A 25412-nucleotide genomic window follows, 5' to 3' on the forward strand; every position below is an offset into this window, starting at 1 on the left:
ATATTTATTTCTGATGATATAAAGACTTTTCTGCAATGCCGAAAATAAACACTGCACAATGTTCTTTTAATATACAGCATCCAGTGTATACAGTATTACCAGCAACAATGCTCTCTGCTGTTTCACTATATTGTTCCTCTTTGTAGTCCTACCTTTTTTGGTGCATTGTAACAAGACAAAAGAACCAATTTCTTCTTCTTGTTGATCAGAAGAGCAACTAGAAGGAATATGACAATGGCCAGCAGTATACCAGCTAAAATCCAGGCTGCTGACTGATATATCAAAGCCACTTCTGTCTGGTTTGGGAAATCTTCACCGAGACCTTTTCCATCTGCAGCACAAAGGACAGAGTACAGAACCATGTTGTAATGTGTCAAATTTCTCACACTGACTAGTGAAATGAAAGAACTGTAGTAAAAGCAGAAATATTTTTATGACATTATTCTGTCCTAATCTATTTAAGTGAAAAAAACATTCTCTCTTTATTTACTTGGCAGACACCCTCTTAGTATTAGAGTAGTCTTTTGTAAGTTTACCAATCTATGGATTACTTCCCAGAGCAATTTCAGCTGTCTGTCCTCCATTCATTTCAATCACGTCTTTCTACAATCTCAGTTCCCAAAATTCAGTTCTTTATCTAGTATTGTATTAATGTCAGTTAAACATCCTGCATAGTGGTTTATATAGTGAAATGTTTATTGAAACCATTTGTTTCTGTTATTTCAGTACTCATAATCTCCAGCTCTTTACAGTTATATCTCTAATTATTGTACCAAAAAACAGTAATCAATGTATGGTAAGATCTTACCTGTTTTTTTACTTAAATTTGTGTGAATTAAGTAGAGATAATGTATGAAACCAAAGTTACAAAAAAGTAGCCAATGGGGTATCCCAAACTTTTAGTGATTAATGGTGTAGTGTTGGCTGTCCTGCTTACGAGACACCACTTACTGTATATCAGAACAGAGACAATGCATTTGTGGATCATTTTGGTGGTGGTGGAGGGGAGTCCCTATTACCTGTAAAGCGCTTTGAGTGGAGTGTCCAGAAAAGCGCTACATAAGTGTAAGCAATTATTATTATTATTATTTCAACCTCCAACCCTTAAGCACCTTGAGTGTCAGTGAATAAGTGTCTACATGGTATTTTACCTGTAATTGCAACAACTGGTGGGAGCTGAGTTGTGGAAAACCACCATCTGCTGTCCTCTGTGTATGTTGGTTTCTCTCTAGGTGTCTGGGTTGACAGCATTATTGGAACCATGGTCGTTGTCGTATCTTAAACACAAAATTATAAACATCTGGTCAACATGCAATGCAGAGAGGAGTAAACACAATCTTTTTAGGTAATTGTTCCACATACTGTATAGTTCCAAAATTTGCCAGTTGAAAATTGTAAAACACCTAAGACCTAAAAGATTTTAAATTGCCCTGCCAAAACTGGCTTTTGAAGTGTAAAGGTCATCTGCACACTGGCATTGAGGGCTGTATTTTTGCATTACTGCTGTGGGAAGGCCAAAACAGGAAACTAAATCAAGCTCTTAATGATCTTTTGTTGACTTCATGAAAATGGAAATAATGAGAGGGCTTCCATTTGTTTTCAGTTTTTTTTTTCCAGTGCCACATACCAAAACAAAGCTAAGATCAAACGGTCATAAATGGTTTAAATACAATGAGCTGCTTCAACTAATGTTTCCTCTATAGGAAAAGCTGACCTGGAGCTTTGTTTTCATGTCCTCACATTGAGGGAGCAGGCAATTCAGCAGGAGACAGGAAACATGGCTGAATGCATGAACACTTTGGGAATGTTTTCATTCTGTGCGGTCTGTGTCCAGCAGCATTTTTGTGAGTAATCTTGTTTTGTGAGTGTCAGAGAAACTCAGATTAACTGCAGCTTCTCAGTCCTGCTCTCTGATAGTGAAGCTTTTGTATGAGCTTTCAGAAAATGACCAGAATCATTTGCAAGGTTCAGAGAGATTTTCTCAATAGGAAAAGCAAAATATAGTTCAGTCCTATATATATGTAAATATATATTTATATTCAGCAGAATTGCAATTAGAAAAACTGTCCTAATATACGTACAAGGATACAGTAATATAAATGTGTCCTCTTCTATTAGAAGCAAGCCCTTCAAATGTATTCCTCAGTATGGAATAACCCAAATTAACCATGAAATACCAGGAACCAGAAGGGCAGGCTATCCAAGACTATATTTTCCAATGCAGCATTTAAAAAGCTGCACTCACCTAAACAGTATGGGCAGCATTGACCTTTCCTCAGGACAGGAACTCTGCAGTTAGCTGGAGGGCACTGCTGGGAAAAGCACTGTATGGTTCCATTGTTACAGGTACAGCTTGTACAGGGATTGTCTTTCCATGAAAATCCAGACAGGAGAAGCTCCCCCTCACTGGATGTGCAAAATTCAGATTGGCTGTTGTTCACAGGAAGCAGGGGCTTCAACTGGTCATCTGTGAATATTAAGTTCCACATCAATGCTGGATTTATCATGATTCATTTAGCATCACAGGTTTTAATCACAAAAATGAAGAAGAAGTGCATACTGACACATTAGTTTAATCATTTGAATAAATGCATTGATTCTGAGAACTCATTATAAGTATGATAGACCTAGCAGAAGATCTACCAGGAGAGTTTTCACATTTTCTTTTGACATCTCTCAGTAACAGCGTTTGACTATACCGTACATTTATATACAGAATTTTGGTATTCGTGAGCTGAAACTTAAGGTGTTTCGAAAACATACATTAACAGAATACTGGCTGGCCTTTTCATGAACTTTCTCTATATACTGTACATCTGGAGAGTTGGTACCAGTGAATGTCATAATATAATAAGAAATGTTACAAATGAGAGGAGATCAGTCAGCATTTCTGGCCCATTTCATAGTTGGCTTCAGCCATAAGGTTGAGTAGGTTCCGCCATACTTCCACGACAATTTGGGTAGACATGTGCCTCCTATTCTTTCCTGTAAATGTTTTTTTATATAGCTTCCACTTGTGCCCTACATATAGTATATCCTAATGTGATCCCCCTTTAATTAGCTATGATTATGGGCCAGAATCACAATTGTCAGAAATGATGAATGAATTATATTTCTTTTTCTGCTTTACTTCAGTCATTGTGTGTCTCATTCTTTTGCCTGTCGAGTAAATGAAGGACTGTAACTGGTGCAATATATAGAGGAAGCTTTTATTTGCCTCTGAGCATTGTGTAACTACACCCAGTACTCAAAATTCCAAGCACTGAAAAACCAAGATTACATTTCAGTTCTGATGCAATAATTATTTTAAAGATCATATATTTGTCTTTTTTTGGAGAAATTCCTTAATGCCCTTAACACTAGAATTCTCTTTGCTATGGTCATTTCAATAATCAAAAATTTCTGAAGATACTGCTTTGATGTTGTAGACAGAAGGTAAAATTTCAAAGGCTTGGCTTTTTTCAAGATTGAATGCTGAAGTGATTAAAAGTCTTTGAAAAAAGCTAACCTTTTATGAGTAGTCATAAGCTTCTGATTTACATTATTTCAGTATGTGAGCAAGAGGAATTGATAGTGTTTATATATAGGATTGTGCAGGAGCTCTCACCCACTGGAGTCATGCATTGCCAACTTGTGATTAAGGAGGCACATATGTTTTTCACTGTAAGATCTTAACTTGATGTGAAGCTGGTATGTGCTGGTATGGAGTGTTTATAGGGTTATGTCATACATAAAAATGTCCCACAAAGCTGTCTATCAATCGTAGTTAGAAAAAACATATGTTGAAAAATATGAGTGCATCAAAGCTTTTCGTTTTGAAAACTTGTAATGTTAAGATGGTATGTTCACATATACTACAGCCCTGACATGAATATGTTGCAGGTTTTAAGCTGTTTCTGTATACCAGTGTTGGAGGAGGAAAAGGGAAGAAGGCAAATTTTATTCTTAGTATGGATACAGCGTGTATCCATGCTGACAAATGTATTCAGCAGAGCAACATGAACTTTGTGACTGTCAATAAATCACCGAGGATATTGCCCACTGCTAACATTTCACTTCCAGAATAAAATACACGGCACTTGTTACCTGGACAGATGTAGCAGCATGAGTCCTTGCTTCTGGAAGGGGCCTGGCAGAGCACAGGAGGGCAGACTTCGATGTCGCACAAGACACGGGCTTTCCTGCAGGTGCAGCGTGTGCACTCATCCAGTTGCCATGTCTCTCCTTCCACATAGAACTCTCCTCCTGGGGCCCTACACACCACAAGATCCCCTCCATCCAGCTGCCCACTGCCCGACTCATCTGAAGGGCAGACAAACAGCTTAGAGTGTCTTCGGCAATATGCATATGAAAGCTTTCAACAAGTGTGTCAGGAAGTCTCCATGCTGCACTCCCAGTAAACCAAAAGTAATTTTGGAACTCAGAATTATGTCAAACAGAATATTTGGGGGAAATGTCTTATACTGTCTACGAGAAGCATTTGTACTGTAAGTGTCTCCAAGAGCGTTTTCAAGGAGTGGCCTGCAGTGAAGTTGGCACTATCAAAAGGCCTAAAGTTAAAACTTTCCTCCCATGAAGATGTCGCTAGAGCAATTGGCATGTGCAAACAATTTATTAGAAAATGACAAATCAGGACTGAAGTTATTGTACTGTATGACCTCCAAAAATGATTGACACCTAAAGGAAATCGAAATAACTGAACCATTTTTTTTTTCTGGTGAAAGTCACGGAGAATTTGTATCTGTCTTTGTCTTCAAAATAGTTTGTTCTGTGTAATCCATACGATCAAAGGGGTTAACACTGCTTGGTCTGCTTACCTTCACAGCTTGGGCAGCACTGGTTTGGCCTGACCACGGGGTGTGAACAGCTGGGCACCGGGCATGTTATCAGCAAGCACATCTCCCGGGCGTCATGGCAGTAACAATCCCGGCAGCCGTCGTGCCAGTTCTCCCCTTCCTTGTAGCGCTGTCCGTTAGCTGTCAGGCAGTAGCTCGCTGTGGGAGCAGGAACTGTTGTGCTGGGGGTGTGGCTAGTCTCTGCAGAGGCAGAGTTAAAATGTTGGATTTTTTGCCACAGATTACTAGTCAACAACAATAAAGAAGAACTATGTAATAAATAAAGTGAAATCACATCATCAAAATATTCCTGAGTGTAAATTAAGCACAAGTAAACTCAGGAGGGAGATGAAACAAATTGACTTTCTGTCTGGATGGTGTGTTCTTTGCTTAAGAAAGAGTAGGTTTTTGTTAACTTCTCCAGATCTCTATCATGTAAAGAATATCAGAACTATGAAATGTGCAGCTTGGCCACACATGCCATTGCCCTCACCACAGATGAGGAATGGGATGGAATGTAGTTTAACTACCTTTAAACCTTGTGAAACACAACCTGTTCAAGGTGTTCTTTCTGTTAGCAAAGGTCCAACAGATGATTTGGTAGAGGTACTGTAGCCAGTGAGTGATGGAACAAAAAACTGTCATTCTAAGTCATAGTGTGACAACTATCCTGTAAAACATTATACAGTACAATGGGATTTTTTTCAATCTTATGAATACAGAGAATTCTATTTTTTCTTATATGATATGGACAAAAAAAACCCTTTCCTTCCAATGAATCGGGATTGTTGTTTCTAAACTTCACCCTATGTGGCTGGTAGAATAGCTTGGGTTTGCAGAAAAGTACAATTTGTGGTAATATCTGTAAAAAAACAATTGGTGTCCAAGAGGCATCATTTTGTATAGTATAACAGCTAATTAAATAAAACAATTCTAACACATAAAATGTAATATAAAGTCACATATACGTTTCCTTCTGCTTTGTTAGCTTACTTCCCAGAGAATATTTATTAGTGCTTAGGGAAGTGTCTAATATGCTTAATAGTTTTTGCAACCTTCAAAACCTGTTCCAAAATCTCTTACTTTATTCTGACATGAAAGTACTGCCGAAGTATAATGATGAAAATTGAAAATCTACCTACAGTAGTATGAGAATGAAAAATCTATGTGGCTCCCCAGAATGTTTTGTTCCCTAAAGTTTAGCAGTCCACTGTATAAGAGCTGCAAAATAATCAGACTGAATACAACATTAAAGTTGAGCAATTCATGGCACTATGAGTTTACAAAAAATTAATACTTTATTCTATGGCTAAAATTATTCTAACTGCTCGGAAAAGGAAACAAAAATACAGCAATACTACACTACACACATTTCTTTAAGCCCTCTCTTAAATTAAAAATAAGAGCAAGGCGCTTAACACTTGTAAGATAATAAACAGTATTTACAACACAAAGTATCTTTGGACTCCAAAGAGGCTTAAACTTAATTATCCTGTCATCGTTACTGATCTTTATATTCTATTTATATTTTGATGCTGTTCACCACATATAAAAACCAGTAATAGTAATTTAAAGCAGTAATCTATTGCTAAATCTTCCTCATGAAACAATGATTCTGCATTCACCTACTAATTCACTTACTACATATATTTTGATTTTGATTTAAAATAAGTGGGTGTTCAGTAATTTAAAATAATGATATTTTAATACATTTACTGTATTTAGTGCTTTTCTTGATACCTAACTCAAAGCTCTTTAAAAACCACCAACCATACTGTATGTAGCACCAGCACGCTCACCACACACCAGCTATCAGTGGGGAGGAGAACAGAGTAATGAAGCCAATTTATAGATGGGGATTATTTGGAGGCCATGATTTGTAAAGGCCAGGGGGAAATTTGGCCAGGGCACCAGGGTTATACCCCTTACTCTTTCTGAGAGATGCCCTAGGATTTTTATTGACCACGGAAAGTTCGTTTTACGTTTCATCCGAAGGAAGGTGCCTTTTTATAGTATTGTGTTCCCATCACTGTACTGAGGCATTAGGACCCAAACAGACTGCGGTATAAGCACTCGCTATTTGTCCCAATAACACCTCTTCCAGCCGCAGCCTCATCTTTCCCAGGATGTCTCCCATCCAGGTACTGGCCAGGCTCACAGCTGCCTAGCTTCACTGGTTGCTAGTTGTGGGTTGCAGGGTGATATAACTTCTGGCAAAATATAACATGAACTCAACAGGAAAGCATGTTACTCCATGTCCTGGTATAATAACTTTGGAATTTATTTCTGAAAGTCACTGAACCAGTTTTCAACAGTCTTTGAAAGATACGAAACAGCAAAGAGCTATTGACTATATACTGTACACGATTCCCCCAACAGAGAAATACAGGACAGAGAAAAATGTCACCTTTACACACACAGATGGAGCATCCTTTCTTATTCTGCTTGTAACCTTCCCTGCAGTCTTTGTCGCAAGTGAATGGAGGACATTTCACACAGCGGCACATCTCACAGCCATGCTTGTTTCTCCTGTGTCAACCAAAAAAATGATAAGATAACTGAGTTAAAGGCCTGTACAATATTCTACATATCTATCCATCTTCTAACTGCTTTATCCAGTACAGGGTCATGGGGGAGTCGGGGCATATCCTAACAAGCAACAGTCACAAGACAGGTTACACCCTTGCATCAACTCATCACAGTGCAGACACACACACAAACACAGACAATCACACACTTATACCTAGCGCCTAGTCAAGGTACAGTATGTCTTTGGAACGTGAGAAGACACCACAGCACCTGGAGGAAACCCATACAAACTTGGGGATAGCACTCCAGGTCTGGAATTGCACCCATGACCCCAGAGCTGCAAAACAACAATGCTAACCACTGTACCACCATGTTGCCACAATGTAATAAACCTGGCTTAATTTATTGCTTGCGTTTTTTAATCAATTTGTCCCATTCTGAAATAGTCTTTCTCAATTACATATAGGAAGCAACTAGACTGGTTGGATAGAAATAATTTTGCTATTTTCTTTGACTCTTTATAATTGTGCTTAATGTCATTCAAATTGCACCTTAGCAGTAAGGAATCAGAAGCAAATTACAGTACTATGGGCCCAGATGGACATTCCAGGTATACACAAGACATATGGTTCTGTTTTTAGAAAATATATTAGTTCTCTTTGAAGGGTTCAGATAAAAGCAGGCCCATGAAACATGTGATGCCCTGTAGTGAACTCATGACAATACTTAAAAAGGATTACAAGCATTCAAAACTCAAGTATTAAAAATTTAATACTATACAAATAAGAAAAGTAAACCAGAAATATCTAACGATAAAAATAAACCTATCATCCTTTGTCATAGAAATTAAATGAAAGCACATGAGAATTCCTATTTTTGTTCCTGAATATATCCCTGATGGTATCTGTTGTCTCTAAATAAACACTAGTATACATTTATTCCAATATACTGTATGTTCTAAAGAAACCATGGCTGTATCTGCACTCCATTAAGAATTATGGTGCATTTGACCTTAAGGAGTGGTCAAAGAACAAAGTCAAGGATATTTTTGATGCGATACATATGTGTTATTTTGTTATGTGTTACAAAATAATCATAATCCTGTAAGGGGTTATTAAAATAATTTACCTTTATGAAAATAAAATATTACCTTTAGGAAAGGTCAGAGGTCATGGGCAATGCCATTTTGTTTTCCTGTTGATAATACTCTTTACGGAGTTATAACTGACCTGTAGGACAGGCCAAAGGTATTGATTTTACCTGTCTGCTTCATTTATCTGTTTACAATAATTCCCACAGGCTACTATTATTACTTTTATTGTAATGGCTATGGCACAGCATAACAGACTTAAGTATCTTTGTTTTTCTGCTCCTGTTCATAGTCAGTGTGTCTCAACATGGGTGCAGTTGGGTGAGGCCATGCGGCAAGATACCATCACAGGGAACTGCAGCTGTGAGCATGCAGTGATCAGGCAGAGAGAGGAGGTGTGAGTCGAGGGATTCCTGGTGGTCTGATGGGCCTCTATGCGAGTTTCTGCACCTCCCAACATGCCTCTCTCCCCAGGGAGGTAAAAAGAACTATCTCCTGCCATCCAGGGTGTCTGCCAAGGTTGAGGAGCTGAAAGTTTGTAAGTTATTTTCAGTTATATTCTCTATTGGAATACAGCTGGCATACACTGTGACTTTGTTTTTTAGGTCTGTACTCAAGAGCTATTTGTCCTTAGAATCCACAAGGCAATTTGATTGATTCATGACACAAATAGAATTCAATATATGCACATTTGCCTTAAATTTGACTTGGCGCATAGTCTTTTTTAAATTAAAATCTTACTATATATTAACAATTGTGCTCGGTCTAAGTCTCTTCAAAAGTATAGACCCCCAAAAGACAAACTATTCCAGATGTTTCATGAGTGATCCACTCTCAATCCAAACAACCTACTTTTTTTACCTCAATTTTTACATATTCAAAAATCCAACCAAGAAAAAAAACTTTTGTAATGGGTTGTTTCTCTTGTTCCAAATCTTATCAAGTCAAATTTGATTTTTTTCTATATATGGTAAAAATGACCATATTAACTTTTTTATATTTAGTTTAATATAAAAAAATATACATCTGTCCAGTTGAGTTCTACATGGTGGCAAGGGCACACAGGGAAAACTATGCATCCATTAAAGATTACATTAAGGATTAAGGTTGATAAAAGTAAAATAAACCTCAAGAAGCAACCCTTTTTGCTAAACAGTGTGTTTATGTTTATATCTTACTGTTAACAATCTATTTTATACATTCCAAGTTTTCTTTTGTTTGGCCAAACAGTTTCAGTCTGTTCAGTGTTCTTTTTCTGCCAGATTCAAGATGACAATTTTATGGCGGAACCAGGATTTTATATTTGGGGTTACAGGAACACCTTGTGGGGTAGCATTTTTAAATGGTAATTTTCTAAAAGAGGGTGCACTACTACATGGTGTACTACAATTCTTCTCTGCATCAGTTATATTGCAACTCCTGTTTTACATTGTGGACAAAGTGATGTGATGTGCAAGCCAAAGCCAAAACCTTGTGCACCTTTCACTTATTTGCATGGGAACAATCTACAGCAATCTGCCACATATTTGCCGACACTAATCATTTACAATATAGGGTAGATGTACATTCTTAAAAACATTTAAGATGCATTGTAATTGTTTTCTACATTCCCATGTTCTTTTATTAGTACATTTAAGACAATATGGGATTTTAGTTAATGCCTAAAATGGGGTGGCAAAGCCATATTTAGGTGGGGTGACAACCGCTACTCATTTGTCTACGCCTCTGGAAACACCATACCTTACAAACCTCTAGTAAACATCACAATTTAGATCACATCACATCACATTCACAGCCACCACTGGGGAGCCAATTGGGTGGATTGGAGGAGGGATGCAGAAAGATGAATGCGAACAGAACAAGACAGGCTGACAAGTTAGACAAGTTAGAGTAGCTGAGATGAGGGAACACCTGGTTGCTGTTATCCTTCTAGAGCTTGTGTTAAAAACGTTCGGGTTCAGAGAACAGCAGTTTCTTTTTTGTTGATGCTTTTTTATTTCTTTCATTCTACATCTTCTCATAGGCTTTTATATTCCTGTCAAATGTCATTAATTTTTTACTGCAAAAGTACATAAAATCAAAGCAATAATAAAAGAATTCAAGCAAGTTTGTTGCTTGCCTCCCTGAAATCTTTAGTGCACCAATGACAATACAACCTTATGTTCATATAGGACAAGAAAAACTTGAAAAGAGGTAAACAGTAAAGACTGAGCTACAGTACAGTGCATTGCATGTTTAACAGCAGGTGATCATCATAGAAACAGACATGCTTCCCATTAAGTACAGTATGACCTCATAGCTAATTGCTAAATAATGAATTTATGTACTGGCAAGAGGGAGGTTCTGTGACTAATCATACAGAAGAGTGATAAAAAAGTCTGACAGATACCTGTAGCCAGAAAGCTGTTTAAGGATAGTCAGGGAACAATTTAAGAGAACAAAGAGTGGAAAAAAGCTGTTTCTTTCACTGACATGAGCTACAAGAACTGAAAACCTTGTAAAGTGACTTGTATCTTGGATTCATCTAGCACCATTTCTATGATACAGTATGTACAACCAGAAACACTTTGAGATGTCAATAAAATCATTTACAATCCAAAAAGTCTTAGGACACTCCAGTGTGCTGTACGGAAGAGTTTATATGCAAACATGTGCCAACATTTCAACAGATTCAATACCATGACCAAATCCTTCAGTCTGATCCTCACTAAAAATACTTTACCTCTCTCACTTTATTTGTGAATAAAGATGGTGAAAATGAGAGATTCCATAAAATAAACTTTGTAAATAAGTAAAAAAGCAATCAGAAAATTAGTTTAGGAGAGAAATGCTCCTGTAATTAATCCTAAAGGTTTGCTGTGAAAACCTGTATTTATGAACATCAGATTAGCTGAATTTACAGTAGCTAATACTGTATACTGTTTTAACCTAAATTGGTTTTGGAAAAGTCAAACTATTTTCTTAACATTCATCACTGCAGTCTTAATTAATTATTTGCATAGACTTTCAAGGTCTTCGATGAAGGGTAAAATCTATCGTTATAAATGCATTCTATTACTGTGAACCACAACCTGAATAGAAAGTGCTGAAATGATGAAAAAATGTATATGAAAGAAAGTTATTTACCAGAGGTAATTAAATATTCTTGTTTCCTTCTCAAGTAAACATAATATTGTGTGCTCCCACCATACTGAATGTTTCAACAGACATTAATTAATCATGTTAATCACCAACAGAACTTGGCATATTCAGTATAAATGCAAATAGTGACCTAAAGATCTGGTTTGCACATAAACGATGTATGGTATTGCAAGTCCAGAAAACTCAAAGTCCCATTTAACTAAAACTTTTAGGAACTGTAGTTCTGGTTGCTAGCTTTGCTATATACTGTACTGTAGCTTCTGAATGGCGGTACAGAATGTTGGTCCTATCAAACTGAATAATATTTAACTTGATGTGTAGGGAAAACTGTCATAAAAAGCATTCTTTGATTCTTGCTTCCTAATAGAAGTTGTGAACCATATAGAATACCTGTATAAACAGACTAGGTCCTTTAAAAATATTAATGTAGGTATAGATTTTACCACTTTAAATATACTGTAGCTGTGTACTACATCTGCCAGCATTTGATCAGGGTTGCTCATGGGCTCAGACCAGGCACAGCACCAAAATATAACATATATAGTACAGGTAAGTGGTAGGTCTTTCAGTCAGATTCAAAACAGTACAGGCCTTGATAGGTTCATCAGAGTAGAAATGTATGAAAATATACACTAGACCTAATAGCATATGATTGTGGTTTTTGAAACTACTAATTAAAAACATTTTAAGTTACATTGTTATTATGTTACCAACAGTGGTGCTTATAAAACGTCATGAAAGTGTGCTACTTTGATTTTTAAGTGTTATGCACATGTCATGGTTAAGTGCCCTTCATACATCCTCAAATTAAGCACTGGCTACAACATCTCATTTATTTGTTTGTATTACTGAATTGGTCACAATTACATCTCAATGACACAAGTTTTTGCCAGACTTACAGATTTCAGACTTCATTAACCCTCTCTGCCCCCCAATTTAACTTTGATACATTTACAATTTGAATTGACTTTGGGGTGATTCAATTTAATCAATCTATATTATTTACAGATTGATGAAATTCAAACTGTGTAATAACAGAGCATGTGTTATTGTTTGGAGGTTAAATATATAGCTTGTGATAGAGCCTACAGTATATGAAATAGGTCTGTAAGGTATTAAATAATATCTGGACATGTCAGACACTATTGGCATTAAAGATTTTGAAAAACACATTCCTATAAGATTAAATATGGATGCTGTTTTGCTGAACTAACGCATTAACCTCAATGAGATAAGGCGCTTTATCCATCAACCAAAGACCATTCAAGAGGAAATACTTAAAGGAATATTAACTGAAGTTACTAAACTGCATAGTTCGCTACATATATACTGTATATAGCCTGTTTGCTACAGGCTTTCAGGATAATTTTTTGGATGTTTTCAATACCTCAGATTTTCTTTTTGAATTTGAAGTGTTTTGTCTTGCTAGGTTGTACTTACTAAAGCTGACTGTCTGCCTCATGTGGATGGTTAAGATATTAACAATTTCATTTTGTATACATTTCACAAAACCTGTTATTTCTGTGAGAGTTTTTGATCATTTAGTGCAGTGCGATTGCCTTCTATGATTTGAAAAAATAAAAGTGATGCTCATCGAGAAGCAGAAAGCTTCCAGATGCTTGATTAAAGTATAGGGATTAAGCAGTTTTTTTTATTACAGGGACCAAAGTGCAGTATCTTTGTGAAGTGGGCACACAAAGCAACAGATTACTTCTGTTGTCTTTCTGTTTGATCTTAAGTATAGATTAATCTAAAATGTTTACATCCACTAAGTCTACTCTTTTTACACATCATAAAAAATGAATATAATGCTAATGCAGCTCAATTGTGAGTGCACTTTTTCTATGAGAACAGAAAATTGCTGTAAAACTGTGTTTTAAATTGTGGTTTCTATCCTATAATTTCATGGCTTATTTGCTTATATTATTTTGTACATTCTGAGTGCTTTTTTATTGCTACCTTGGCACTTCTCAGTTTAGTACTGTAAAGCATCTCTCAATTTTCCAATATATTTTAGAAATGAGTTGGGCAAATTCAGAATCAGTCACAATCTTTTCATTCACTGTTTTTGTTGGCAAGGCAAATATATAAGAATTTATGCTGAAATGAAGCCAAATCATGCAGGACTTATTATTAAACACAACTAAATCACAACTTTGCATACCCTCCAAAATATCCCATGAAAAATATTTATGGTCATTTTGAAAATATGCTTGTGCCATCTGTGAAAATGCTCCCTAACAACTGTTCTTTTGTATTATTTTAATATTTGTTGTCTAAAATATCTGAATGAGAAAAATGTCAACACAATTGTAAACTAAAAAAACTCATACACCCAAACGGAAAACAAAAAGAACCCCAAACAACATGGTTATTTTCAGGATATTTAAGGATACATGCTATGAAGAACATTATCAGCAGAACCTCAAAAATGTACTGCATCAGATTTAGAAACAAAATACAGTATTAAAAACTGTATAATTCTAAAATTAAAATACCTCTGACCAACTGACCACTATATTTATTACCTATAAAATGCCAATAAAAAAATCTAGTGTTACTCAGGTCCAATCTTTGAGGCCACAGGTTAATTAAACTAATTATTCACTTTAAGGAAACTAATGCAAAAGAAGTTTCTAAGCTGCCTTCTAAACTCTATAGGACTGTGAAACTTCAGGACTGGAACTGAGGAACACAAGTGTGAGAAAAATATGTCACAGAGGGATCGCAGGACTTACACATATCCATGAGGGCAAGTCTTACTGCAAGACACTGGACGGCACTTTGGTGTCAGAGTGGTGCATTCACACACTTCACATCCATAGATATCCTTTTCAAAGCCAAAAGGACACTGCAGAGAGCAGTGTGTCCCAAGATCTGGACAGGAGTCGTCTGAAAACAAAAATAAAGTCACTTTTAGACTGATGGACTTAAAGACAGAAGAGAAACAGACCAAGAAATGCAAAGAAGAATTAGATACTCTGGAGAAGTATGCAATTTGGATGGCACATTCACAATAATCTCAGCCTCTTTAAATTACCAGCAGTTTAAGAAATGAGAAACGCATGTTTAATGATGCTAGCAAGAGCCCAGGTGGAAAAAGGTAGAAGATACTGTACTATAAGAAGATAGATCAGTACTCACATCACTTAGATTTCACAGTTTTCTGAAAACCCATCCACCCATCCATTATCTGAAAACCACTTATTCTTGTGTTTCAGCAATCTTTAGCTTATCCTGGAAGCTTATAGTGTAAAACGGGATTACACTATTTATGGAACAATAGTCCATTACAGGGCACACACAAGAACATGGTGACAAGTTAGAAACACCAATTAGCATAGCTGGAATGTGACGACAACCAGGCTGGCAAAAACCGAGGAGAACAAGCAAATTCTACAAAAAAGTCATCCCAGTTTAGAATCTAACCCTGTACCCAAGAGCTGTCCCAAGTCTGCAGTTCTAACCATCCACACCACCTAACTGCCCATGTTCTGAAATTGCAGTACATTCACAAATGAATGTTAAGTGATTAGTGAGAGGTACAGTACAAGACATACTGTACATTGATACATTTATAAGACACTACCCTGGTTATTTTTATGATATTAATAAGAACTTACAGGCTTAATGCAATGAATTAAAATACAAGTGTTACATCCCAGTGTATGGTCCATATGTGTTTTGTTGCTGTTCCACACTTCCTGACCTTGATTGTTCTCCCTCCCCCATTGGTCCATCATTACATCATTGTTTCTGAGTGACATCATCTTCAATTAACTCTCGCCCAATCAGAACGCAGATTATTCAGTATATTAGTTGGAGGTTTTCAGAAGTAAGGGGCCTTTTGTTTGACTTAGTTTCGGCTCGGCTTAGCTTCGGTTTTGCTTTGCTTCACTTTTGGTTTTGGTTTTGGTTTTGGTTTTTGCTTCGGTTTTGGCTTTGTTTCGCTTCATGTATGTGTGTTTTCGTATAGCTTCGGCTTTGTTGGTTTGTGTTCGTCTCTTTGTACTTTGTTTTCTTGTGTGTTTATCCTTGTTTTGCCATTACCTTGTGGAGATGTATTGTATCAACCTCTGTGTTCGTACCCTGTTACTTGTGTCTACTCTCGTTTTCCCTTTGGTATTTGTAGTTCACTTGTGTATTTGTGTGAACTCTTGTGTATTGGGTTAGTTTAGGTTGTTGGGTAACTTTTTGCACACGAAGTTGATTTTTGTATTAGTAACACTAGGTTAGTATGGGAGAGTGGCTTTTGTCTTGTATGGTTTTGGGTAGTCAGTGAAGGTTAGCTAGGGCGTTTGAAGACGCTGAAGACCGAGTGTTTTGGGTTTTCTTTTGTAGTTAGGTCAGCTTCCCTCACTTTCTTAGCCAGCTCTATTTTGATTGTTGTTTTCTTTTCTTTGGCACCACTCTAGTTCCCTACCCCTGTGTGTTATTGTGTCTTATTACGTACCAGTCACTTATTCACCTTAAAATAATCACTTTTGGCACCAACATTTGTTATCACGCTTCCTAAGTACCTCACCAGAACCCACCTGCATCCAAAAACTATCCTAAATGTTACACCCCTTTACCCCTAGACACTTGGAGTCATAACACAAGTAAGCAATGTTGTGATGGGTAGATCATCTAAAATACAACACATAAAAATACACAAAGCAATTACAGACAAAACCATAACATTATACTTTGTATGAAGATGAACAGAAATCTTAAAACTATTAAAACATACTTGTTAGGCACTGGCATACTAGGCATCCATTTCTGTCTTGCACAAAGCCATATGGACAGTCTCTCTCGGAAAGGAAGCAGTTCTCCAATTTTGGACATAAAATTGGACTCACGGTTTCATAAGTTGGCTCTGTGAAGTAAAAAAAGGACAGAAACAGTATAATTTTCTACTGAAGCAGTCTATTTTCATAAACTATGGTTGCAAGACAAATGCATGCTCATCGAAATGAGAAGTGGTGAATGTTAAAAAACGTACTTTTTTTGCTCAGGAACAGAACTACAAGTAGGACAAACTAGTTAAATATTACTAATTTATGCATTAAGATCTTTTAGTCAAATATCCAAAACTTCAACACAATAGAGATTGTGTAATACATATAACATGTAAATGTAAAAACAGCACTATAAACTGACCAATAGACCAAGAACAAAATAAAATTCTACAATAAAAGCTACACTGAAAGTTACGCATTAAAACAAAATTTTAAAATATTGATAGTTTTAGTGTCTTTTATGGATTTCAGTAGTACTGTATGTTCCACAGATGCAGTGCTACATGTGAGGCTCTTTTGCCCACTGCGTGGAGCCTGGTCTTCAGCAAAATAAGTACAACAAATAAAAGATAACGTGATCAAGTAAAAAGAAATAGTCATGATCAAGGCTTAAGAATTTATAGGAAGACTTTATGGTAGATGAAAATATTGTTGAACCAGTAAATACATGTTTTATATTTGTATAATCAATATGGCAAGGATGATTCAACTTTTACTCAATTTTTCTTTAGATATAATGTGATTATGACATCAGGTACTAGATTTCATATTTTATGCTTAAGTGTAAAACTGCTTTGGAAATATGTTTTTACTTGAACATGGCAATAATCTTCAAATGATTAGCTATTTACCTTAGAAGACAAAATCACCTGATCAAGAGATGGCAGCATATTTTACAAAGGCTTGAAATTTGGAGCCTACTCCTTTCCCAACAAATGAGATTGTGATGAGAGTTATTCATTTGTCATTGGAGTTTCTTTCATTGCAGTCATTGTGTGTGTTAATGTAAAAATAAATGCTACAGTAATTAGAGCTGGGCTGGAATGGGGGAATCTTCCAGAATTGTGGATATCTATACTGTGGATATTTGGGCCCATATTCATATAAATTTTTACATTAACTCCATGTGATTCATTTAGTCTGATATTCATACACATTTCTAAGAGCTCTGCTTAACCTAGTGGAGTAGAGAAGCCTGCTTAGTTTGTTGCAGTGTTTGATGCCAGTGATTGTACTGTAATTTGATATGTTGCTAGGATACTACAGAAGCCAACACCACTTCCAGGAGATCTGATTTCATTATATTAAAAGTGGAGCCCAAAATTAAACCCATATTTTAGAGTATCAAAACAAAAGATAATTATAATTGAGTGTTCTACTTAAGCATGGCATCCTTTAATCTAAACTGTGTTTAAAAAATAAAATTGTATTGATGTATTTTGGGTTAGCATATGAATTTGACATTTGTAGCCAGCAATAGAATTGCCTGATATGTAAACATATACAGTAGGCACCCCTGGTTTAACTGTGTTTCTAAAAATTTCTAAGTGAACAGAAGGTGACACAACCTCTACATGATACAATGTTAAACCCAAAACTTTTCTATTAATATTCTAGTAATATTAATGCAAAATTACTATTTATTTGCTGATTATAACATTGAAAAAAATAAAAAAGGGAATATGCATGTGCAAAGGTTTGGACATCCTTCCAATTGATTCTTTACTTTTTTGTGTGTTTTTCAAAGGCCTCTAAACTTGATTGACTCGTTAGCCTTTAAATTAAGTCAGGGAAAACCCAGAAATATCTTTGATACAACTGCTGGAAGATCTACATAGCAGAACCAACAGATCACTCTTCAAAAAAAGTCAAGTGTCTGAAGTATGCAAAACAACACCTTAGTAAAACGGAAACTATTAGGAAAGTGCTGTGGACCGATGAGACAAAAACAAACTTTTTGGCATCAACCACAGAAGATACATTTGGAGAATAACAGGCGAAGCATTTAAAGAAAAGAGCACCGTTAAGTATGGAGGTGGATCTATTGTGCCTTGAGGTTGTGTGGCAGCCAGTAGCACAGGAAATATTGTGTGGGTGGGAAGAAGACTGGATTTCAACTATATATCAACAAATAGTAGAAGCTAATGTCCCAGTGTAGAATTGGTGCCTACACATTTATACACACTGTAACTGGCGGTGGCCCTTATGATACTGGTTTGGGGCTATTAATTTGCAAAACTCATCTGCTTGAAAACTGAGGTACAGTAGCTGCATATAATAATCATATTCATTATCGAAGTAACTTCACAGAAATAAGACATTCTGGCCATTCTCAGAAATAAACGTGTATTTCCCATTAAATCATTTTTAAATAATAAAGCTATTGAGTTATTCAAAATGGGATGTTGGAAACTGTAAACCACCTGATGACACATGAAAAAGATGAATCAATTAGATGAGCTCTATTTTCTTTTTATAAAAAAATTATAATTTATTGCAAACATATAGTTCTGGAGTGTAACGCTATTTTGTAGGCTGGAGGTATATTTGGAAAAGAGACCAATGTAGTACAAGAAATTAGAAGAGATCAAGATGCACTTTAATGCATAATAGAGATGCAATAATAGGTTGATATTGTGTCTGATAGGATTGGGAGATTAGAGTTAAAATAAGATACAAGCCACAATATTTAAAATTAAACATCCAGGAAAATTAGCCAACACTATTGTGTGCTTGTACAGTCGATGCCTAGCCCTAGTCATTAAATAACTTTCTGCTTGAAGCTGAATCTGTACAGTCATATTTCAACAACTAAGGAATAAAATAGAGGAAGATGGAAATCATGTCAAATTCAGCAAAGCAGCAGGTGAGGCCTAGTGCTCATTGTTCTTTAAAAAGTGTGTCACGCTGTCGCACTGTACCTTCACAGAAAGGGCAGCACTCCCCAGGGATTTTGACTGGGCTCTGGCAGGTCTGCTTGCAGGCCATGGCGGTGCAGTGGGGATCTCCGTTCACACACTGGCAGAAGGTGCAGTCATCTTCTTTCCACTGCTCCTCGTGTTGTCGCAGCTTGTTGTTCACCCAGCAGCTGGCATCCGTGTTTCCCAGAGACAGCAGCTCCACATCTTAAAAGCGGAGATATCAAGCCCGGTTCAGACAAGATGAGTTTAAAGGGGTTCAGTTTTTTTTATGTGTTGTACACTATATTTAGGCCACTCCAAATTGATCATGTTGTTCACAGGATGTATATTTACTTAACCACATTTAGGTAACAGTTACAGTATAACACCCTGGAACTCACAACAGGCAACCCACTGAAGGTAAGCAGGTTTGAGTCAGGCCAGTACTTGGATGGGAGACCTCCTGGGAAAGCTAAGAGCTGCTGGAAGAGGTGTTAGTGGAGCCAGTAGAGGGTGCTCACCCTGTGGTCTATGTGGGTCCTAATGCCCCAGTATAGTGACAGGGACACTACACTGTAAAAAAGGCCCCCTCCTTCAAATAAGATGTAAAACCGAGAACCTGATTCTGTGTGATCATTAAAAATCCCTTTTTGTTTTTTAGAAAAGAGTAGGGGTGTTACCCTGGGATCCTGGCCAAATTTCCCATTGTCCTTTACCAATCATGGCTTCCTAATAATAACTGTCTATAAATTGGCTTCATCACTCTGTTCTCCTCCCCACTGATAGCTGATGTGTGGTGAGTGTTCTGGCGCACTATAGCTGCTATATCATCCAGGTGGGGCTGCACATTGGTGGTGGTGAAGGGGAGTCCCCATTACCTGTAAAGCGCTTTTAATAGTGTCCAGAAAAGTGCTTTATAAGTGTAAGCAAGTATTATTATTTTTATTAATGTTATTAATGTGTTGGAGCTTTTAAATAAACATTTTGATATGTTACTACAATGTGCCTGAACTCGGTTAATTTTCTCCTTGACTATACCAGAACTGCTTGTTGTATTTCTTTCCATGTGGGTCTGATTTGCTAGGACTGGTGTGCCTCACAATGAAATCTGACTTCTCAGATATTTACAAAACCCCAAGTGGCCCAAATCCATAGATTGGGGCCTCACCTTCCAATGAGAGGTTAGAGGTGACAAGAAATAAAACCCAAAGCTACTTCCCCGAGAACTGTAGTTCAACTCAGCTCATAAAACGTGGAGGCACTGGAAGAGCCTACACCTTTTACATATGGTAACTAAGTTATGTACAGTACATATTTTCCAAACCTAAAATTGGTTTGTAGAAGCTGCATAAGAAAGTCTCCGCAAAAAACTGGCTGAGCAAGATATGGCTAAAAATGGAAGTGTCAGATTCCTTCATGAAGGCTCACACTGTTTGAAATGTGCTGCTTATTTTTAAAAGGCAATGATGTCATTTATGAATTCTTTCTCTGAGCTACAGAGCTGGAGGAGCCATGTAAATACAGTGAATGGAATTCTTGTTACACATTAATGACAGAATCTTACACCTACAATACTGTCGCTATAGGAATAAAGTAACTGATGTTGCTAGTGAAGGAGAAAAAAAATAAAAGCCCAAAATAATAATTTGGTATTGCCCTAATGTTCTGGGATTTCACAGAAAAATATAAATAGTGCATCTTTAAAAAATTCAAGACATTTTTCTGTAATTTAAAATCACAAACAAAACGATGCTAGCAGTAATCTACTTATCAGGTAGATTTTAGGTCATTAATATTTATCTATGATGCAAGATGTTGTAAGGTTTCACATTAATAATAACAGAATACCTGAAGCAGTAAGGAAGACTAAGCTAATAATACATGTTTTATATGTCTTGTGCCAAGGAAATGGCCACAATAAATGCTAACAGAGGGCCTCTGATTGGGCCTTGACTACTATACTGCACTGAGGTTCTTTACTTTTGGTTTCTAAAGAAATCAAAACCTAAACCCATTCTCCAGTAGCAAATTCCAAAGGCACCACTTGATGGACGATGGAGAGCTGCCGTCAAAGAGTGGGTTTGGAATCTGAGTTTGGCAGAGCAGTAAATGATTAAATCTGGACTTTTAAGTATTTTTTTCTAAAGCCTTACTTTGTTCTTTGGAGTTTTTAAGACATATGTAAAACTACTTTTAACGTTAAATTAAAACTCAAGCCCTCGCAAAACCCTCATGAGAATAAGGTCCCATAAAACCAGGGAGAATAACAGGAAATATGGAAGCCACACACCTGTTTTTCAGACTTTTAAAGATGTCCAAGAGAATTTAAAAAATCTTGATATTCTGGTATTTTTTTCATTTTATTTAAAAGAAAGGTATTTAATTTTACAATCCAGAGATACAAAAGATTGCCTATGTTTTTAAGTATTATTCTCTGTGCCTTGACACCACCACAATAAAAATTAGAGAAGTGCAGATACATATTTACATATTTAACTTTAGATTTTCAATGCATAAAGAAGCCCAAAAGAGAGAAGAAGCCTTGTATTATACACACTTTATAGAAGTTCTTAAAGTTTGGGAGGTATGAAAACAACCAAATCACTTTTGGCCAACTGTTCAGCATCATAATCATTCCAGACGTTTCTTCCAGAAAATATATACTGTATATATCATACACAAATCCCTCTCTTTTCACATTTTGCCTTAAGCATCCCTCCTCTACTCGATCTGCACCTTTGCAGTTTCCCCTTAGTTAATTCCTCACTCTACATTGGAGTTCCAGTCTCCCTGTCCTACAGCCAGTCAGGGTAAGTGAAATTCCAACATAACTAACTACCCGATAAACATCCTCATCAAGTCAGTTTATATTTACAAAAAACATAATTTCTGTTACAGACTTTTAAAATTATAGGTGCAAAATATCAACAATGAGCTAATATCTATACTACAACTCATGCTATATTTGGAGCAATTTTGTTCTCAAATACTGTAGCATAAGGCATTGGCATTTCAATCTGTGGACCCCCTGCTTAATTTAAATGACTAGTTTCAACACATTTCTCAGCATGGACTACTTATACCCCTGTCTAAAGGTTTCTGAGACTACACTCAAAGATATCTATGAATAAAAAGACCAGTATTTATTAACTTTGTCCTCACAAGGACAACTGGGCTGAAAATGTACGGCCTGGTGAGTTTCTAAACAACTGAATTAGTTAGGTAAATGCATTCTTGTTTGTCATAAAGCTGTATCATAAAGCTGTATCCAAGATGTATCCACCTGAAAATATCTAGGTTGGTAAAAGGGAAATTTTCATTAAAAAAATCAACAGAGAAAATACCATTGCATTTTTTACAATTGCAATCTTTACCTAGGCATACTGGGCAGCACTCTCCCTCTGGAATGTAGAAGTTCTCACAGTCCAGTCCTGCACATTCTGCTTTGGAGCAGAAAGATATTCCTCCTCGACATTGACAGAGCCAGCAAGTATCCATTCTGTACACTTCCCCATCCGAGAACTCCTTCCCATCGTGAACACACTTTGGGGAAACTGTCAAAGAGGGGAAAGAATGAATAACGAAGACGTGTTGGTTGGAACAAATTCAACTGAGGTTTGTGTGCTGTATTAAGTAGTACACAATAATCAAAATGTGTACTGTTCAAAACCCTAATGATATTAAAAAACAGAGATATTTAGTGATATTAAACTGATATCAAAACTATGACAGTGCTCCCCCTCTTTATAACAAAATCAAAGCATAACATTGTTAAAGACTTGATGTTCTAACGGAAGAGTTTTAATTAAAGAGCGTGCAATGTATTAATGCTAACAATAACATAATTACTTCTAATAATTGTTCTTTTGTTTTAATTGTGGAAAAAATAAAATGTAAATTGCTGATAAGACCACTGAACTTAGGATGGAGGTTTTCAATTCTGCCATGACCTTTTGGAAAGAATAATAAAGTAGTAAAAACAAAAGCAGTAAAAAAGAATAGTACAGCGATATTTCTAGTCTTTCTAACTAGGGCAGCATAAAGGCAACATTGATGAAACAGATCTCTTGACAGGAAAGCCATGTGTAGGCAGCAGACACACAGGGTAAAGCCTCCAAAAGTACCGGAAACATCCGCTGTCTCAGGGGTAAGTCTTGAGTATGAGAGATAAGCTAAGAACAATGCCTACTGCACAGATCATTACAGAGTGCTGACAGACTGCATCTGCTAGTCCACAGACACTGCAACTTGTAGAGGTCAAGTCTTACCTTGTTTCTCAGTTTTCCTACAGAATCTCATTTACCCAAATTTTGAATTCCTACTCCACCTCTAAAAGTATTTAAAATGATATACATTTTTAAGAAAGTGGGTGGCATGGTGTGTGACAGTCAGTTCTGCTGTCTTAGAGCTCTTGGCTTCAACTCTGGACAGTGGTGCCTTAAGTGTGAAAATTGTATATTCTCTCCATGTTTCTCTGGGTTTTTTGTTGGGTGCTTAGGTTTATGCCCACTTCCAAAAAGGCATGCTGGCTAGGGTAGCTAGTGTCTATAAATCAACACTGTGCTTATGTAGTGTCCCTGCAATTGACTGGCATCCTGTCCAGGGTGTAGCCCTGCTTTGAGCCCTGTACTTTCACGATAAGTTCCACATTGTCATGACCCTTATCAGAAATAAACAGCTTTCTGATTATAGGAGGAAGTTACAGAGAGCTTATAAAGCACAGATCTTGAGCCAGCTGTCAATGAGTCCAACATTTGTTTTGAAAATCCGGAAAATAAGATTTTTATGATTTCCACCTAAGTCTATATGGGGAAATTTATAGGGGCATAAACAATGACAGTTTTCAGAAAGAGAAAAATACACTACTTCATGTTACTTTGAACATTTATAATTTACAATGCACAAACTAATTTTTATTTTTATAGTTAAAGCAATATGTCTCAGTTGTTACAAAGATAACGTTCTTTCCATGTTTCCAAAGAGCCTTCAAACATTTGTCCATAGCAAACTACTATCAGTCTAAATTCTTAGTGAACCTATTATTATCAAAAAGGACTTTTATAACCCTTCAATTCAGGAAATCAATAGCTCATGTAACACATTTCACACTATGTCAAAGATAAATATTGAGTAAAAGACAAAAAAAGTTAAACCACATTGTTTTTTGAGTTATTTGTGACTTAATTGGCCATAAAAATAAGCAGACAGGCTGATGTATTGGGGTTTGAAATGGAGCTCATGGAAGGAGCCAAACTAATTGGAGCATCTGTATACCAGATTGCAGCTGTAGACTTATAATGTAAGAATGACCTCTCAGTTCTACCGGACTTACTCTGCATTGTAATACAAAGCAGGTGGGCAAGCCAAGTTGAAAGAATTTTAGACTCGCTCCTTTCTTTCTTGTGTGCCACAGAAACAATAGCCAGACTGAAATCAAAAGATACAGCAAGAAACATTAACCAAAGGTTTCAATCATTTATGCCCAGGAAATAAAGCAGGGAATTAAAAGTCAAGGAGTTAACGAACAATATCTGTGATATCTTTTAAAGCTTTTTAAACAATGCTATTACAGTATAAAGCATTAATGAAGTCATACTGTGCTTTCTGAATACATAGTAGTGTGTTAACTTCAGTGTTTTAAAATCAATTGAATGGAATCAGTTGTTTAAGAGTACTTTTTCTTGAAAAAGGACATTACAACTGGTTTATATCTCTTTGTTTTACTGGAAAGCTGCACTTGTATTTAGAAATGGAGAAAGAAAGATAGATTTGCACTGTGCATCTTATAAGACTTGATGCTGATCTGTTTTTTTACTTCTCATCTTATCTATGCATCTTGACGGTAAAGGTTGTAACTATCTTCCTTACAGAAGTTATCTGAAAACTAGTCAAACTATTTAACTATTTAACTAAACTTGCCAATCATTTCCTGTCTCAACCAAAAAAGGCTCTATTAGCAGGAAAATGATCTATACAGAGGATCGTAACAGGTTTTCTTTCTCAAATCCACTAAAGCAAACTATTAACTATTGGATTAGTGTAGCCAGTGTAGCTCAGTACTTTTCATTTTATTAATTAAAAAATTAAAAAAGAGTTAATTGATTACATATACTGTAAATGCAGAGATGAAGAT

The 25412-nt window shown here is 36.4% G+C and overlaps 1 protein-coding gene across 2 annotated transcripts in view; it reads right to left on the reverse strand.

Moving 5' to 3' along the window:
- LOC148653436 (cysteine-rich motor neuron 1 protein) overlaps window positions 1-25412 on the reverse strand; it is a 53347-nt gene that overhangs the window by 4479 nt on the left and 23456 nt on the right. For both annotated transcript variants that reach the window (XM_088648446.1, XM_088648445.1), the window contains 10 exons: window positions 22654-22833; window positions 19301-19504; window positions 16328-16456; window positions 14334-14487; window positions 7243-7364; window positions 4818-5036; window positions 4087-4302; window positions 2246-2467; window positions 1152-1277; window positions 153-331 (listed from right to left, as the gene is read on the reverse strand). In XM_088648446.1, coding sequence (XP_088504572.1) covers window positions 153-331; window positions 1152-1277; window positions 2246-2467; window positions 4087-4302; window positions 4818-5036; window positions 7243-7364; window positions 14334-14487; window positions 16328-16456; window positions 19301-19504; window positions 22654-22833 — 1751 coding nt within the window. The remainder of the gene's footprint in view (window positions 1-152; window positions 332-1151; window positions 1278-2245; window positions 2468-4086; window positions 4303-4817; window positions 5037-7242; window positions 7365-14333; window positions 14488-16327; window positions 16457-19300; window positions 19505-22653; window positions 22834-25412) is intronic.

The sequence above is a fragment of the Lepisosteus platostomus genome, chromosome 10 (assembly GCF_059453375.1).
Source record: "Lepisosteus platostomus isolate fLepPlt1 chromosome 10, fLepPlt1.hap1, whole genome shotgun sequence".
Taxonomy (NCBI): domain Eukaryota; kingdom Metazoa; phylum Chordata; class Actinopteri; order Semionotiformes; family Lepisosteidae; genus Lepisosteus; species Lepisosteus platostomus.